General features: G+C 56.0%; 2 protein-coding genes across 2 annotated transcripts; one reads left to right on the top strand and one right to left on the bottom strand.

Annotated features, from left to right (window-relative positions):
• Window positions 1-773: 773 nt before the first annotated feature.
• Window positions 774-6,271, top strand: ANKRD53 (ankyrin repeat domain 53). Its single transcript, XM_057558691.1, has 5 exons — window positions 774-1,445; window positions 1,782-1,981; window positions 3,267-3,431; window positions 3,810-3,930; window positions 5,552-6,271. Exons 1-5 carry the CDS (start codon window positions 774-776, stop codon window positions 6,269-6,271), a joined length of 1,878 nt encoding a protein of 625 aa, XP_057414674.1.
• Window positions 6,272-9,068: 2,797 nt separating this feature from the next.
• On the bottom strand, window positions 9,069-15,042 carry TEX261 (testis expressed 261). The gene is made up of 6 exons (XM_007175539.2): window positions 14,868-15,042; window positions 13,903-13,982; window positions 12,614-12,767; window positions 10,739-10,806; window positions 9,957-10,059; window positions 9,069-9,696 (listed from the first exon to the last, which is right to left on the bottom strand). The coding sequence occupies exons 1-6, from the start codon at window positions 14,935-14,937 to the stop codon at window positions 9,581-9,583; spliced, it is 591 nt and encodes a 196-aa protein (XP_007175601.1). The 5' UTR covers window positions 14,938-15,042; the 3' UTR covers window positions 9,069-9,580.
• Between the last annotated feature and the right edge of the window lie 263 nt (window positions 15,043-15,305).

The raw sequence follows: 15,305 nt of genomic DNA, 5'->3' as shown, positions 1-15,305 counted from the left end.
GAATCTGCATTTTTGTCTCTCCTTGCAGGTCACTGTGGCCATAATAGACCCTCCTCCCTCCATCATAGACCTTCCCAGGGGAAACACTGGGAAGTCCGGTGCAGAGGGAAGAAGGTCGTTAGAAGTGGGTGGTGTGGCCAGATAAGCCTAGAGTCGACCCTGGGGCCTCAGTAGCCCTCTGATAAGTTTGCGGTCTGTTTCCCCTGAGAAGGGGTGAGAATGTGGATGGTTCAGTAACACTTAACACTGATTCAAGCAACATTTATTGCTTGGCTACTTGACCAAAGTCACGTGGCTGATTTACAGTGTACCTGTTTTACTTCAGGTGGAAGTGTAAGGGAATTGAAAACCTTGCTGGAGGGCAGTTTGGAAACATATATCAACAGCTAAAAAATGTTCATTCCCTTTCACTTAGTAATTCTACTCTCAGGAATCCATCCTAAGAAGACAACCAGAAATGAGCCATTTAGTTTTCTGCAGCACATGTGAAATTGACAGCGCATCCATCACGATGCTGGGCTCTGGTTGCGTCATAATACACGTTTAGTAAGTGGACTGACAATGGAAGCTAGCTCATAATTTAGCGCTGAATGAAAAGAGGCACAAAAATGTATACAATATGCATACACATAGAGTAATAGACCGTGATTTCTGTGGGTGGTGAGATTGATTTTTAATATCCTCATTGTCCTTTCTGTTTTTTACAATCAGCACTTAACCAATTTTATAATCATAAACAAAAGCTACGTGTCTTTCAGTGTGGGGTGTGTGCGATGCCGAGTCTCCAGGACGACTGGGCCGCGGGGGTGGGGTGGCAGGCTGGGCGGCGCCGGGGCCGAGGGGGCGAGCGGGGCCGACACCGCGACCCTCGCCCGAGAGCGCCCGCCCGCCCCCCGGAGCGCGAGCTGGAACCTCGGCGGGCGGGCGGCACCCCGCGGGCGGCAGCGCCTCTCAGGGGTCGTCCCCATGCGGCTGGCGGAGCAGGTGTCGGCCAGCTGCGGCGACTCGGCGGCCCGGCGGCCCAGGTGGGCCTGGGAGCGGGTGTGCGGGCGTCGGGGCGCGGGAAATCGCTCGGGGCTCCCGGAGCGGCCGGCTGTGAGGCGGCGGGGGTCGGCCGGGTCAGGCTCGCCTCCTGCGAGGTGCCCGGGGCCCTCGACGACGGTCGCGTCCCCATTGCCCTGCCGCGCAGCGCGCCATGGCCCGGCCTCCAGAAAGGCCTTCGTGCACGTGGGGGCCTGGCCCGCGCGGGCCCCGCAGGCCGCCGCTGCCCGGCTCACTCCCGCCTTCCTCCCCGCGCCTGCTCTAGCTCCGTGAGTCTAGCCGAGGTGTGGGACCAGAGGGCGATCGGGCGCTACCACGAGCTGTTCGCGGCCTCGCTGGGCAACCTGGAATGGTTGCGGTTCTGTCTAAATCGGCACCGTGGGGAAATCCCGGCCGATGACAAGGTAAGGCCTCGGAGCTCAGGGGCGGGGACCGAAATCGTCTCCACCCCACAGAGAGCTCCGTACGTAGTAGTTACCTGGCGAAGAGTGACAGTGGAGCATCCGGAGATGTCCTTTTCTGGGGAGATGGTCCTAATTCACCTTCCGACCGTCTGGAAGGCCATTTGGGGGAGCGGGGAAGGGTGAGCGATACGGGAGTGGGAAAGGGGTACGTGCGATTCCCCGGGGGCACAGAGAAGAGGGGGAGGGTAACCCCAAGAAATTGCTCTCTGGGTTAGGCTGTGGGCCCTGGGGTGCCAGTCCTGCTCAGCCTCTTCCTGCCTCCTCTGGCCCCCACAGGGTTTCACTGCCATCCACTTTGCAGCCCAGAGCGGCAGGCTTGCATGCCTGCAGGTCTTGGTAGAGGAGTACAAGTTTCCCGCGGACCTGCCCACCAACGATGGCCAGACACCTCTACACCTTGTCATGCACAGTGACAACAAGACCATGGCCCTCCCCTGCATTCACTATCTGATTAAGCAAGGGGCGGCCCTCAACACGTGAGTCCAGCCTATGAGGGGAGAGTGGCTTGGAGGCTGGGCAGATAAGAACCCCACTTCCAGGCAGGCAGATCCAAGCAGGACAGGCAGAGGGGCTGTGGGGTGACAAGGATTGGTTCCCACATGAACAGTCAGAGAGCCCACATGGTGTCGTGGTTAAGAGATTTGGGGAGAGGACAGACCTAGTTCGTGTCCCAGCTTTGCTGCCTGCTACCAGACAGAAAAACCTCAGGCAAGTCACTCAACCCTAAGCCTCAGTGCTCTGGTTCCCAAACCTGTCTGTACACTGGAATCACCTGCGGAGCTTCAAAAATACCAATGCCTGTGTTCCAATCCAAAGGTTGTCATTTAATTGGTCTGAGGAGTGGCCTGGACTCTGGAAGGCTCAAAAGGTCCCCAGCTATTTCTCATTTGCAGCAGAGTTTGGGAACTACTGCCTCAGTGTCTTCAACTGAAATTTGGGGGGATGACAGTGCCTATCACGTGAGACTATTGTGATAGTTGAGAAAATGCATGGAAAGTGCATGGATGGCGTATAGGAGACTGCATTCATTCAAAATACTTATCCAGCATGTAATGTGCTAAGTGCTGGGCCAGAGTTGAGGAATACAATGGTGAACATACAGCAATGGTCCCTGCCCTCGTAAAGCTGATATACTAGTGCAGGAGCAGACAGCCAATTAGCAAACTAATAAATGAACAAAATGACAGAGTGTGGTAAGTGGTTATGAAGGGTATAAACAGGGTGGTGGGGTGGTGAGTAAAGCGGGCAGGGAGGAGATCTATTTGGGAAGAGCAGTTACCTCTAAGGAGAGAATGGAGAGGTGAGCCAGCCTAGCAAAGCCAAGGAAAAGTGTTCCAGGCAGAGGTGTAAAGGCCATGCTGGGAGAGAGTGAGGCAAGGTCAGAGGACAAAGTTGGGGAGGAAGCAGGGCCCCGGCCACGCAGGCCTTGTGGGCCATGGCTAGGTGTAGGGAAGGGGCAGGAGGGCTGAGTGGTTTAAGGAGAGATGAGGTTAGTGGTCTCTGAGCTCCAGCCAACCAGCTCTCCTTCTGGCATTTCCTCACGGTCACATACCCCATAATCAGACTTTTGCTGTTCATTTAGTCCAAACCCTCCTTCTACAATTGAAGAAACTGAGGTACAGAGAGGAGAAGGGACATGCCAGGGTCACCCAGTGGACGGGTGGCAGAGCAGCCTGGAAGCTGGTTGGCTCACCTATCTGACAGGCAGATGCCCTTGGTCCTTCCTTTCTGCCCTCCTCCCCCCGGCGGGGGCCTCCACAGTCAGACGTGCAACGGCTCCACACCCCTGCACCTGGCAGCCCGCGAGGGCCTGCTGAGCTGTGTGAAGGTCCTGGTGCAGAAAGGTGCCAATGTTCATGCCCAAGATGCCAGGGGCTGCAAGCCCATCGACTACTGCAAAATATGGAATCACCGCATCTGTGCCCGGTGAGGCTGTGAGAACCACCCCTGCCTGTCTCCCTTCCCCAGGGCCCTCACCCAGAGCTGAGCATGTAAGAGGAGGGTCTGGGGGTGAATCTGCAGAGGGGGCCTCTCCCCAAGATGCTATTCCCAGGGCTGTCCACAGGGCCTCACCCCTGGGGCTTAGCACTGCCGTGAGGCCCCAGCTCATCAGCAGGAGGGTGGTGATCCCTCAGACGCTTCAGCCAGCGGGGCCTCGGGCAGTGCGGATGGGTCATCTCGCTCATCTCATCTCTGGCAGCTCTGCCCACTCCCACCCAGGCCCTCAGCAGCAGCCAGTCTTCCCTGCCCAGGGCGAAGCTCAGTCACTGGGGAATGACACCCACCCCCCCGCCTCGGGACCAGGTTCTTGAAGGATGCCATGTGGCAACAGGACAAGAAGGACTTTGCCCATGAGATGGCGAAACTGAAGAGGCTCAAGAAGCAGCTGGCGCTCACGGAGGAGGACTGCCTGACTGAGTATCAGGTAAGGGGTAGGGCCAGTAGGACGGGCAGGGGCACCGGCCGTCCAGGTGTGTGAGCAGAGGAGGCAGGGACCCACATGCGCAGTTAGTTAGAAGAGTGGCTAGAAGTGGTCCCACCCAGAAAGAGCCTCCCTCGCCCGCTCCTCTGAGGAGGAGCGCTCCAGGAGGGTGCCGAAGGGATAATGCCCAAGAGGACTCTTTAAAGGTGGGCAGCGGTTGGCCATATGAAGAATCAGGAAAGGACTAACCTGGTAGAAGGAACAGAGAGCCCTGTGGAGAGGCATAGGGGCACATGAGAGCATGGAGTTTGTCAAGAAGTGCAAATTCAGTACAGCCAGGGAATCAGATGTGAGCTGGAGACTGACAAGCTAGAGACCCGGCAGGGGCCCAGATCAATGTCAGACCTCAGCTGGGACAGAAAAGGAGAATAAAGGATTTTAAGCAGGTATAACTACATAGGATGTAAGAACCAGAAAACCCCAAAAGAAGATGCTGGGAATCCTAAGTGGATCCAGGAGTTGGGAGGGCTTCGGGGCTGGCAAAATCCGGTACTCCAGCTCTGTCCCAGCTGCATTCCTCGCCAAATCTCCCTGTCCTATCCTCTGTTGTCAGCGTCACCCAGCCTTCATAGTCATGTATGTATCCAGAGGAGGCAAAGCCCATCTGTTCCTGTGGCTCTAAGATTTCCCAGAAGCCCCTTGAAGATCTCCCCTTATCTCTTATTGGCCTCAACTGGATCATGTGTCCATTCTTGTTCCAATCTCTAGAGCTGAAAGAAAGCCATGTGTTGACTGACTTAGGTCTGGGGCGAGGCTGATGGAATTATTATGATTGGCTTAGCCTAATCGGAGCCTAAATCTGAAGCTGGGTCAATCTCCAAACCACCTGACTGCTTAGCAACAGTCTGGGAAGTGAGACACTGAGACGGGGAGGGGGAAAGGGGTCGGTTCTGTGACAACGAGTTGAAGGTTCAGCTCTAGTGGAGGCAAGGACAGAGAGCATCACCACCCAGCCTGGAGAGCCAGCCAAAACTGTCTCTCTCCCTACACTGACCACTCAAGGCCCACCACTTCCAAGAAGCCTGCCCAGATTAGCTCCATCCAGTTCCTAGCCTTCCAAACTTTTCTGCTTTCTCCTTCCAGGGTCAAGGATAAGTCTGCATCACTCATTTGCCTTTTTCCCAATCAACCCAGAGACTCTCTTAGGGCAGGACATGTCTCCACCATCAGACTGGGAACTCCTTTAGTGGGGGTGGAGGCTGGTCTCCCCCATTAAGACTCAAGTTTTTCCACAGGGCAAGGACTGTGTCTCCCCCCTCAAGTTGGAGACCTCACCTAGGGCAGAGGCTGTATCTCCATCAGATTGGAGGGCTCTCCTATGGGAAAGGCTCTGTCTGTCCCATGAGCCCAGGGGCCCCCTCCAGGCAGTGGCTGTCTCCCCATCAGAACAAGGGCTCCCACAGGCAGGGGTTTCTCTCATCAGACTCTGGGCTCCCTGGAGGCAGGAAGGTATCTACTCAGTCAGAAACCTGAGGTTTCCAGGGCTGCAGCCACCGGGCCTCCTTCCACAGAAGCACAGGGGGAGTAGCCCTCCAGAACTATCTTGTGCCTTCTGATATTGCAGAAAGAGCAGCAAATTCTGAGAGAAGCTGACTTCAAGAAGTGGCTACATCGCAAGCTGCTGCCCCAAGGCCAATCCCTGATCCGCAACACTCAGGGAGCGCCCCGTCCTCCACCCCAGGCCACTGTGCTCTCCAAGACCCCCAAGCACCGGGCACCGGGGCCTCTCAAGAGCGTCTACCCCTCCCGAGAGGCGCGCCTGCGACAGACGCTGCAGCCCAGTCAGCCCTCCGTGATGCCTATACCCACCTGCAAGCAGCCCATGGTCAGGCGGCCCAAGGTGTGGAATCTCAGCAACAACCCTGTCAGGTCCCCCACCGCCCAGATCGGCTACCCGCAGGGCATCCGCCTGGGCGTGCATCCCGACCCCAGGCCGGAGCACGACTTCCGCTGCTTCCTCGAGGTGAGGTCTGACGGGCACGGTGGTGCGCTCCTGCGCACGGTGGCCGGCCACCAGGTGGCGCCTGTGCCCCGGCTGCCTTTAGAGGTGATAATCCGCGAGCTGTACCCGTCGGTGCAGCCGTGCAGGATGAAGGTGCCCCAGGGCTTCTGTTCTGTCACCATGAGAGAGGTGCCCCGGAAGCGGCGCCTGGGTGATGGCGCCTTCTGGACCGACACTCTGAGCATGAACCTGCGAGAGACATTTGACGAAGGCTTCCTGGCAGCTGTGCGAGCCCATCAAGGGCTCCCCGCTCTGCCCTCCCCCAAACCACCCCACACTTAAACTTATTTTGGTAGCGTCCCGACTGGAGGCTGCCCAGTGAAGGCTGAGGTGTGGTGATTCTGTACGGATGGGGAGGAAGGGGGAGCGCCCACAGGCTGCCCACCCCCAAGCTCAAGGATCGGAGCCCCCCTCCCCGACAAAACCCAGCTCCCAGGTCTCCCTTCTCTCCACAAAGGAATCTCTTGGACCCCCCAGGAGATCCAAGTTAGGGCAGTAGCCCAAGGCTCAGAGTGGGGATCCTCCTCTATCCTGGGCCCTACCATTGTAAAAGTGACACCTTGCTGTCCCCATTTCCCCTCCTCACACCCAACAGCTCACCAGGGACAAGGATTCCAGGATGAGGGACCACTGGGAAATTCTGCCTCTTGTTCATATTAAGTCCTTCCTGCTGCAGGTTCTGAGCCTCACTCTGCATCTCCAGATCCAGAACAGGGAGGAAAAGAGCTAATGTGTCACCCTGCCATTGGCTTCCCTGCCACTATGGGCTGCCATCCTTCATTCCCAGCTGCCACTGGGGTTTCTGCAGTACAGGGAGGCACAGGCAGCCCTTCTGGAGAAGGGAGGGAGGACGTATGGCTTCAGTTTGAGACTGAAAGCACGTGTACTTTCTTCAGGAAGCTATCCGGGGTCCCCTGCTATCCCCTGTACACACCACTACAAATCATTCATTAAACAAACATTTATTGAGTACTTTCTATGTGCCAGGTGCCAAGCTAGGCACGGTTGATACAAAAATTAAAGGACAATCCCTGCCCTCAAGGAGCTTACAGTCTAATGGGGAGATAAACCAGTAAGCAGGCAAGTAAGCCCAGAGTGATCTGTGTGGTGTTCTGGAGGGAGAGGGGACATTCAAAGTTCCTTGGAGGAAGTGAAATCTAAGTTGAGAACTGACAGAGAAGGTACTCAGGTGAGCAGAAGAAAGGGAATTAAAGTGGCATCTCTGGATACAGGAGGCTGAAAATCAGAATGCAAGGTGGCAAGTGATGAGGCCAGAGAGGCGAGCAAGAACCGGGACACCACGAGCCTCACAAGCCATGCTAAGGGGTCTGGACTTCATCCTGAGGACAGAGGGGAGCCATGGAAGGTTGTAAGCCAGGGAGTGACGGGATCAACCATGCATTAGAAAGACAACTCTGGCTGCGGGATAGAGAAGCAGAAGGAGGCTGTCACAATAATCCAGGTGAAAGCTGCTGACAGTGGGAGTGGCTCAAATCAAGAGATGTTAAGAAGGTAAACTTGACAGTTGTTAGAGACTGGATGTCAGGGCAGAAAGAGAAAGCAGGTTTCTGGTCGGGCTCCTGAGTGATCTTGGGGCCAAGGCAGGTACCCAAAAATGGCAGGTTGCAAAGGACGGCACCAAGTGCTATCTGGGCCATGAGAGTTGTCTGTGTGCCCAAAGGCAGCAGAACTGTGGTTCAGAGGACCGGGAGGGATGCTGGGGCTGGCTGTCAGCTCTCAATTCCTTGAAGCCATCAGCACGGATGAGCTCCTCCAGGGAACCCACGACCGAACCCTGAGAAACCCCACTGCGCAGGGGGTGAGTGGAGGGGCCTGCACAGGACCCGGAAAGGAGCAGCCAGAGAGGGAGAACCAGCCACGGAAGTGCTCGGGACGCTGGGGGTGACAAGCCCTGCCCGATGCTGCACAGACCCAGAAAGAGGAGATATGAAGTGGGTCCGCTGGACTTAGCACAAGGACACTGGCAACCCCCAGAACACTGGCAGTGGAGTGAATGGAGGGCAAAGCCACACCACTGGGGTGAGAAACAAAGAAATGGACAGCAAGGGAGAGCAAGGCCAGCTGCCGGCCTGCAGTCAGGACACTGGCCTCCAGTGTCCTCCAGCTTGTCCTCCCTTGTCTGCATAGGACAAAAGGGCCTGGCAATCTCCGTGCCACTGAGAGGAGGCCAAAGTGTGCGGCTCCTCCCCAGGAAAGGGGAAGGCTGGTATTTTTAAGAGAATGGGAATGCTAAACCCAAGGAAATGAAGGGCTGTGGTGGGACTTGAGGCTGGATGTAGAGGTAAGATTTTCAAGCACAGAGGTCTTCCCTGTGGCTGAAAGGTACCACATGTGTGCAGTCCATCTCTGCACCTGTCTGCTTTGCTCTGAGGTATAGGACATGTCCCGTAATGGCTCTCGTGGGGACTTCATTCGCATATGTACTGCTGAGTACTTGCAAGGCACTGTAGTTGGAATGCAAGGTCAACAAATGCTGGCCTGTGCCCAGGACCTGGCCTGCCTTTTTAGAAGACTGATCACCTCCCCAGAAGTCAAGACCACTCAGAAGAGAGGGCCAGCCCTTGTGTGCTCTTAGATGACAAACAGCTTCTCTCACCAGCCGTTTCTTACAAAACAGGCTGTAGCCCAGGCTGCCAGGAAGCCGATTTTTAATGTTTCTCCTCGAGCCTGAGATAGAATTCAGCCAGAAACCACTCCTCTTCCCTAGGGGAAGACTTATAAATAGGATACTGTACATGTTCTCCTGAAAAATCTAACCCAGTCCCACACCATCCCCTCTCTGCCCTCAGTCTGACAGTCACGGAGCCTTGGGGAAAGAAGAGATGGAAGGAGAGAGAAGGGGATTAAGAAAGGTTGCATCCATCCCCACTCCCCTCCCCCCCCCCCCCGCCTCCCACTCCAGGCTCGGCTCCTCATCTCTGTCCCCTTCCCACTAAGGGCCACAAGAACAGTCCCTTCAGAAAGGTAAGACCCAAACCCAGAAAAGGAGCCCCTGGCGCAGAAAAGCCAGTCCAGGCGGAAGGTCAGCAGGAAGAAAGGAAGATGAACTTTCAGGGTATTAAGGCAAACAGGGCCACCTAGAATCTTTATTCAAACGGGAATCAGCACTTGGACAGAAATCACAGTTCAACAGCAAAAACTTTCTCTTGCAAGTGCTAAGCCACGGCCCCTCCCCATGGCCATCTGCTCACAGCAGTTACCACTGTCTGCTCTCCAGCTTCACGGCCCCTGCCCTGCCTGCCCTGGCTGAGCCAGAACTCCGGACCCATCACAGGAGGGGGCGGGAGGGCCACAGGAGCTCCGCTTCTGCACACTCAGGTGGACCACGGCCTCCTGGCTAAGCAGGCACCGCATCCTCCCTGGCGCCCTCTGAGGTCTCAGCCTCTGGCAGCATCAGATCTGAGCCAAGCTGAGCCTCCTGAGGATGGTGGGGATGGGGACTTCCGGGGGAGTCGAGGGAAGGAGGGCCAGGGCTGGGGGAAGGTGCCTTCCAGCTCCCGGCCCCACCTAGTGCAGAGGCCCAGGGGCCTGACCCTCCTGATCTCGCCCCAGCATCCCCTCCGCAGAAGTTCAGTACATCTTCTGCCGACTGGGTAGAATGGCCTCTTTGATGAAGGAGAAGACAACCAGGATCCCTAAGCGTTTGCCACGCTTGCCTTTGGTGAAGTAATTGGAGACCACGTCATCTGTGGAGACACAGGCAGGGAGATGAGTGTGTGCGTGTGTGTGTGTGGGTGTGGGTGTGTGTGGGTGTGTGTGTGGGTGTGTTGTGTGTGTGTGTGTGTGTGTGTGTGTGAGAGAGAGAGAGAGAGAGAGAGAGAGAACACAGCTCTGCCCACCCAGAGTCCAAGTGTCTCCATCACAGGGCGGGCTCCTGCTCCCCTAGCAACTCAGGCCTTGCTGGCGTCCTCCCACCACACCTCCCACCTTACAAACCCCTTCTCACCTCCGGGCTGCATGGTGGAGGGCAGGACGTTCTCCCCAGCCGACAGTGACACAAAGAACGCAAACGGGATTATCCACAGACAGAAAGTGAAATAGGCCAGGACCTGGCAACAGAGACACTGAGATGAGGGTGCCCCTGGAGATGCCAAGGCTGGGCCAGGTGTGCTCACCATGTATCTTAGAGAGGCGGTCAAGCGTGCCCCACACTTGATCTCTGAAGGGGACCAGGGCCCGGGAAGCAGAGACAGGACACCCCCAGATATGGAGAAAATTCAGTGGGGAAAGGTGGAGACCAAAGATGACCGCGTGGCCACAATCCCCAAATCGTGGTCACTAGGACAAGCAACTCCTCTGAACCGAAGAAGGCAGATGGAGGGCAAAACCATGAATGACCCATGTTCCCTAGAGAAGTGACCTTGTTCTTCCCCAGGGGTTCAAGCTGGAGTAGCAAGGCTCGGGGTTGCAGCACCCCCCTGCCCTGTGAGGTCTGCGTCAGACCAGGCCACCCCACCACCCCCTCCTGACCTTAGGATGTTAGGCTGGGATGCTGGGAGCCCCAGAGGACTCACTGGGAGACAGCAGTGTCCTCCCCACCTCAGCCAAAGGGGTCCTGCTCCTCATCCTCACTGCTTTCTAAAATCATCTATACCATTTTTTAAAAAGATGTGTCATCCCTGAATAAAGTGTTTCAAATCATAGCCAAGTTCACAAAGAAATCATGCAAGTCCCTTTTACTCGCTCTGTCCCGGTTAGTAGTTTGATGACGTACTGAATACTTCTTACCTCTGAGAAGGGATAATATTCCTCTGCAAAAAACTGGAACGCTAGGTAATGATTCACCACCACTAGCCCTGTTGAGGGAATGAAGAGTCATTTATTGTAGGGCGGATAACATAAAGCAGACTTTCAACCTTCACAAGGCCCTGGAGGTTGGAAGCCGAGTCTTAGTCCTGACTTCACACCCAGCTCAGAGTATGGCTCCGTGCCAAGCGCACTACTCTCCAGAAGCCAGTTTCCCGTCTGCTAGAATGGAAGAACTAGCCCCCACCTGCCCGCTGCAGAGGGCACTCATGAATCCAATTAGAAGTAGGTAAAACACTCTTTGAATATTATAAAAATGAGACTCCAGTGCTACACACTCCAAAGCACGGTGCCAATTGATCTGGTCTTTAGCGGCCGTGAGTCCTGAAGAGAGCTCCGCAGGGCTGTGTGGGAGGATGTCACGGGCGTGCAGAGCACACGCTCCCAAGGAGTCCACTCCAGACGGGGTGTTTGCTAGACAGTTTGCAGTGCAATCTTAGGGTTCCTCAAAATTCTGGGGGAGGGGTCCGTCCTCAGGATAAGGTTCACTGGTGTGAACTGGTATGTTCTGGATCCCACCACCTCCTTAGCATGCAGCCAAATTCAGAGAGAGATCCTGGGGACTCACTGCTCAGAGACAGGCATTCCTGCCGGTTCCCACGGTGAGGTGAAGGGCAGGCACCAGAACAAGGCATCCCCTCACACCCAACACCCCTCACATACACCTCACAGCCCACTGCCACGAACCTTTCCTCTTTTCTCCTCTCTTGCCTCTCCCCTTCTAAGGCAGAGAACCACAGCTCTGCCGTTCCTAGCCACGCTCTAGGGCGAGGGCGTACTGGAAGATAGGATGGTACCTGACACCCACAGATCTTCAGAAAAACTCTCCCAGGCATCTAGAGGGCAAGTCAGGGGAGTGACAAAGGGAAGCCAAGGGAGCTCCCCAACGGGTGGGGGGATTGGGGAGCGCCCTCCCCCCCGGGGAAGATGCAAGAGGAGCCTCGTCTCCAGGGAAGGACTCCTCACACCAATCCCCGCAGAACAAATCCTTTGGTGGAATCACACCAAGGCACTCAGTCCTGGCTTTAACACTGTGCCCTCCTGTGAATAACAGTCTCTTTCCAGATTCTCTCACAGAAATAGAAAAGCAGATCTAAGAAACCCCAATCAATCTGATATCTTGACCAAAGGCTATGATGACCAGTAATGATTAAAGGGAGAAAAGGCAATCCCGGTAACCAGATACTGTCTAGAACCTTTTCCGAGAATAACTATAGCATCTATGTGCCAAATGAGTCTCCTAAACATCTTTGAACAGATGGAGAAGCTAAGGCCAGAGAGGGGAAATGACTCCCCGGGGTCAGAAACTGGTGGCAGAGCAAAGGCAGGAAGGCCAGGGTCCTCCGAACACTGGGGTCTGTCAAACCCAAGGCAGCTGTCTGCAGGGAGCCCCAGAGCCCCAGGAGGCTCGTCTTAATCATGACTTTGGGCCAGAGGACTGGATGGGGAGCTGCGTGCAGGCCAGGGAAAGGCTTTGGGCTTTTCCTGGCCAAGTGGTTTCTTACGGGCTATAACTGCTCAGCCAACCCACCTCTTTTCCCTTCTCAAACCCTTTGTCAAACTTACCTCCCTAGAAAAGCCCTCCCTTTCTGAGTATCCCAGCCCCCCAAATTCTAGTCACTAGAGCCAACGTGGGCTCTAGGCTGCTCATGTGTGAGAACCCCAACCTCCAATCAGCCTGGCCTCCTGGAGGACCTCAGTGGTTTGCCTCTTTTCTTTATATCCCTTTCAGTGCCCTAGACTGAGCTGGGCACATCCAACCACCTCAGCTGCCTCCCCAACTATGTCCCCTCTCACCGCACGACAGGATGAAGTTAGGCGAGGTCAGCATGATGAAGGGGAAGGTCTGGAGGAGGCCAAAGTAGACAAGGTTGGTGAAGAGGCCCACACCAATCATGTAGGTGGGGAAGCGCTCAAAAACGTAGAGGCCAATCAGCACAGCTGTGGAGAACTGAAAACAACCAGAGGCACACAGTGCGGGGAGCTTCTTCCAGGCAGCCTTTCTGGACTCACTAACCCCCAGCCTACTCAGGGCAACACTCTGCTCATGTTTCAGTCTCTCCTTGTTTCACAGCCACAGTTCTGACCTCCCTAGCTAGTCTCTCAGCTCCCAAAGGGCAGCACTTTTTAATCTCAAAGTTTGTTTGACAGCAACCCACAGTAAGAAAAATAGTTTACACTGTGACCCCAACACATGTACATATACATGATCAAAGTTCAGATTTCAATTCTAGTCTTTCCCATTCCTTTTTTTTTTAATGCTGATAATGATCTACTGAAATGACTGCACAACCCAATAATGAATCCTTCCTGCAGTTTGAAAAACATTGTTCTGAAGGACTTATAGCTGTCAGTGCTCAACAAAAGGCAGGCAGTCGGTTGAATGAAGGTCTAATTCCTGTACCAACACCCATGAGCTGGGCCTCTGAACCCAGAGCTGAGAGCTATGGTCTTGTCTCCACCACTAACTCCCTACCCCAGGCCATGCCCAAAGTGGAAGTGGCTGCCCCCAGCCCCTCCCCAGCCTTTCTTGCAGCTGCAGAAATCTATCCACTAGCAGTCACTCCTGTGGCTTGGACATCAATGGCAAGGATTGTGTCTTCAGGAAGAGAAGCCTTCCACAAGCCCTGAGCAGGCCAGGGCCTGGGGCAGGGAAGGTGTCTCCCTCTTAGAACAAGTCACTTGATCCAGTTAGAAAGAGGGCAATGAACAAGTACTCAAAACTGTCCTTAAGGTTCCTCTCAGTTCTAAATGCTGTAAGCAGAGCAAGGGGCTAAGACCACTGAAGGCGGTCAAACAAAGGCAAAGCCACAGTCCTGTCAACAGAGAATGGGCACTCAGCTCTCGCCTTAAGGAACCAAGAACGAGGCCCGCAGTGAAGCGATGCCACTTGGGGAAGGAGGCAGGGAAGACCTAGGCCCAGGAGAGCAGACCCAGGGGACAAGGCACAGGGCAGGGAGGTAGGGGGTGGTACTCTCAGGAAACAGCAAGGACAGAGGTTTCATCACCCAGGCCAAACTTTCCCCACTTCCTCCTTCTGAGGCAGGGCAAGAGTGAGGGGGACCCTGGGGAAAACTGCCACTTACCCAGATCATATATTTTATGATCCTGCTGGTGGCCACTGTGTATTCTTCTATCAGTTCTGCCAGGTAATAGAGTCCGGCCGCTGGCGGGGGGAAGCAAGCAGGGAGAACATTAGCTAGGGTCACTCCCACCATCCTGATCACCCCTCTCTCTGCAGCTGGATTCCACTCAACCTTTCACGACTCCATTAAGTAAGGAACATACCAAACAATCCGTGTGTTACCCTCCCAAGTCGGAAGTAAAACTTTGTCAGGGCAACTAAGGAGAGATTTCATAAAAGTGAATGGAAACCTGTATTTGATGCCTCAGCACAAACCTAACCTCTGGCCCATAAAAGGGAATTTCTTTCACTCATTCAATAAATATCCGTTGGCATTTAGTATGCGCCAGGTGCTGGGCTGAGAGCTGAGTACACTACGAGACAGAAGAGGTCCCTTCCCTGACCAGCTTTGCGGGGGTGGGGGGTGTTGAGTGGGAAGGGGAGTCAGACTATCCCAGTAGGACAAGTCAAACCCCATAAGGAGGGCTTCCCGGAGGAGGTGAAGTCTCAGCTGAGATCAAGAGTAGGAACTAGCCAAAAAGGTAAAGCCCGTCAAAGTCAGAGTGCGAAGCACCAAGGGCCCGAGGCGAAAGGGCGGGGGTAGGTGTCTGGGAAAAGTTCGGTGCGGTCGGCCCCGCGACAGAGGGCGCGGCAGCGGTTGGCCATGCGCGGGCAAGGGGCACTTGACTCAGCCACTCCCGGGCACCGCTGGGGCGGACTCTGTGACTCCTGGAAGGACCCGAGGTCAGGCTAGGCTACTGGGGTCAGGAGGAGAGGCAGGACCAGGCGGGGCAGGAAGGGGGATGCAAAGGCCGGAAGGACCGGGCGGGGGTCTCCCGGCTCTCTCCGGCGCCCTCGTGATGCGACCCCCAGCGAGCACAGCTGCCACAGCTGGAGCCCGCGCGGGCCGGGGTCGCGCACTCTCACCGACGGCCAGCGTGATGAAGGCCACCTGGATGAAGAGCGACAGCCAGCTCAGCACATACATGAACCACATGGCGCCCCCGCCCCGGCCGCCCGCCCGCCGGGACGGGCCTGCGCGCTCGGGCTCCGGCAACACGGAGCCACCGCTACCGCCGCCGCGTCCCCACCCCTCGGACGGTCGTGCGCCGCCGCCGAGAGCAGCCCTGCCCGAGCACCGCCCCCAGCCGGGTCCGGACTAGCGCCGCCCGCCGGCGCGGAGGGCCAACCGCTGCTGCCCAGATCGGCGCGCGCCCGCGGACCGCTGGGCTCCCGAGGCTGCAAGGAGGGGACGGTAGACGATGCATCCCCGGGGAGGCGGGACGGTCCTGAGGCGCGGGTTCGCGGCGCTAGTACCGGAGCTTGGAACGTAGCCTCCGGCCCCTCCCTGTGCACTCCTGCGCC

Source organism: Balaenoptera acutorostrata, chromosome 12, assembly GCF_949987535.1.
Source record: "Balaenoptera acutorostrata chromosome 12, mBalAcu1.1, whole genome shotgun sequence".
In the NCBI taxonomy this organism is placed as follows: domain Eukaryota; kingdom Metazoa; phylum Chordata; class Mammalia; order Artiodactyla; family Balaenopteridae; genus Balaenoptera; species Balaenoptera acutorostrata.
This window is presented reverse-complemented; position numbering and strand designations above follow the sequence as displayed.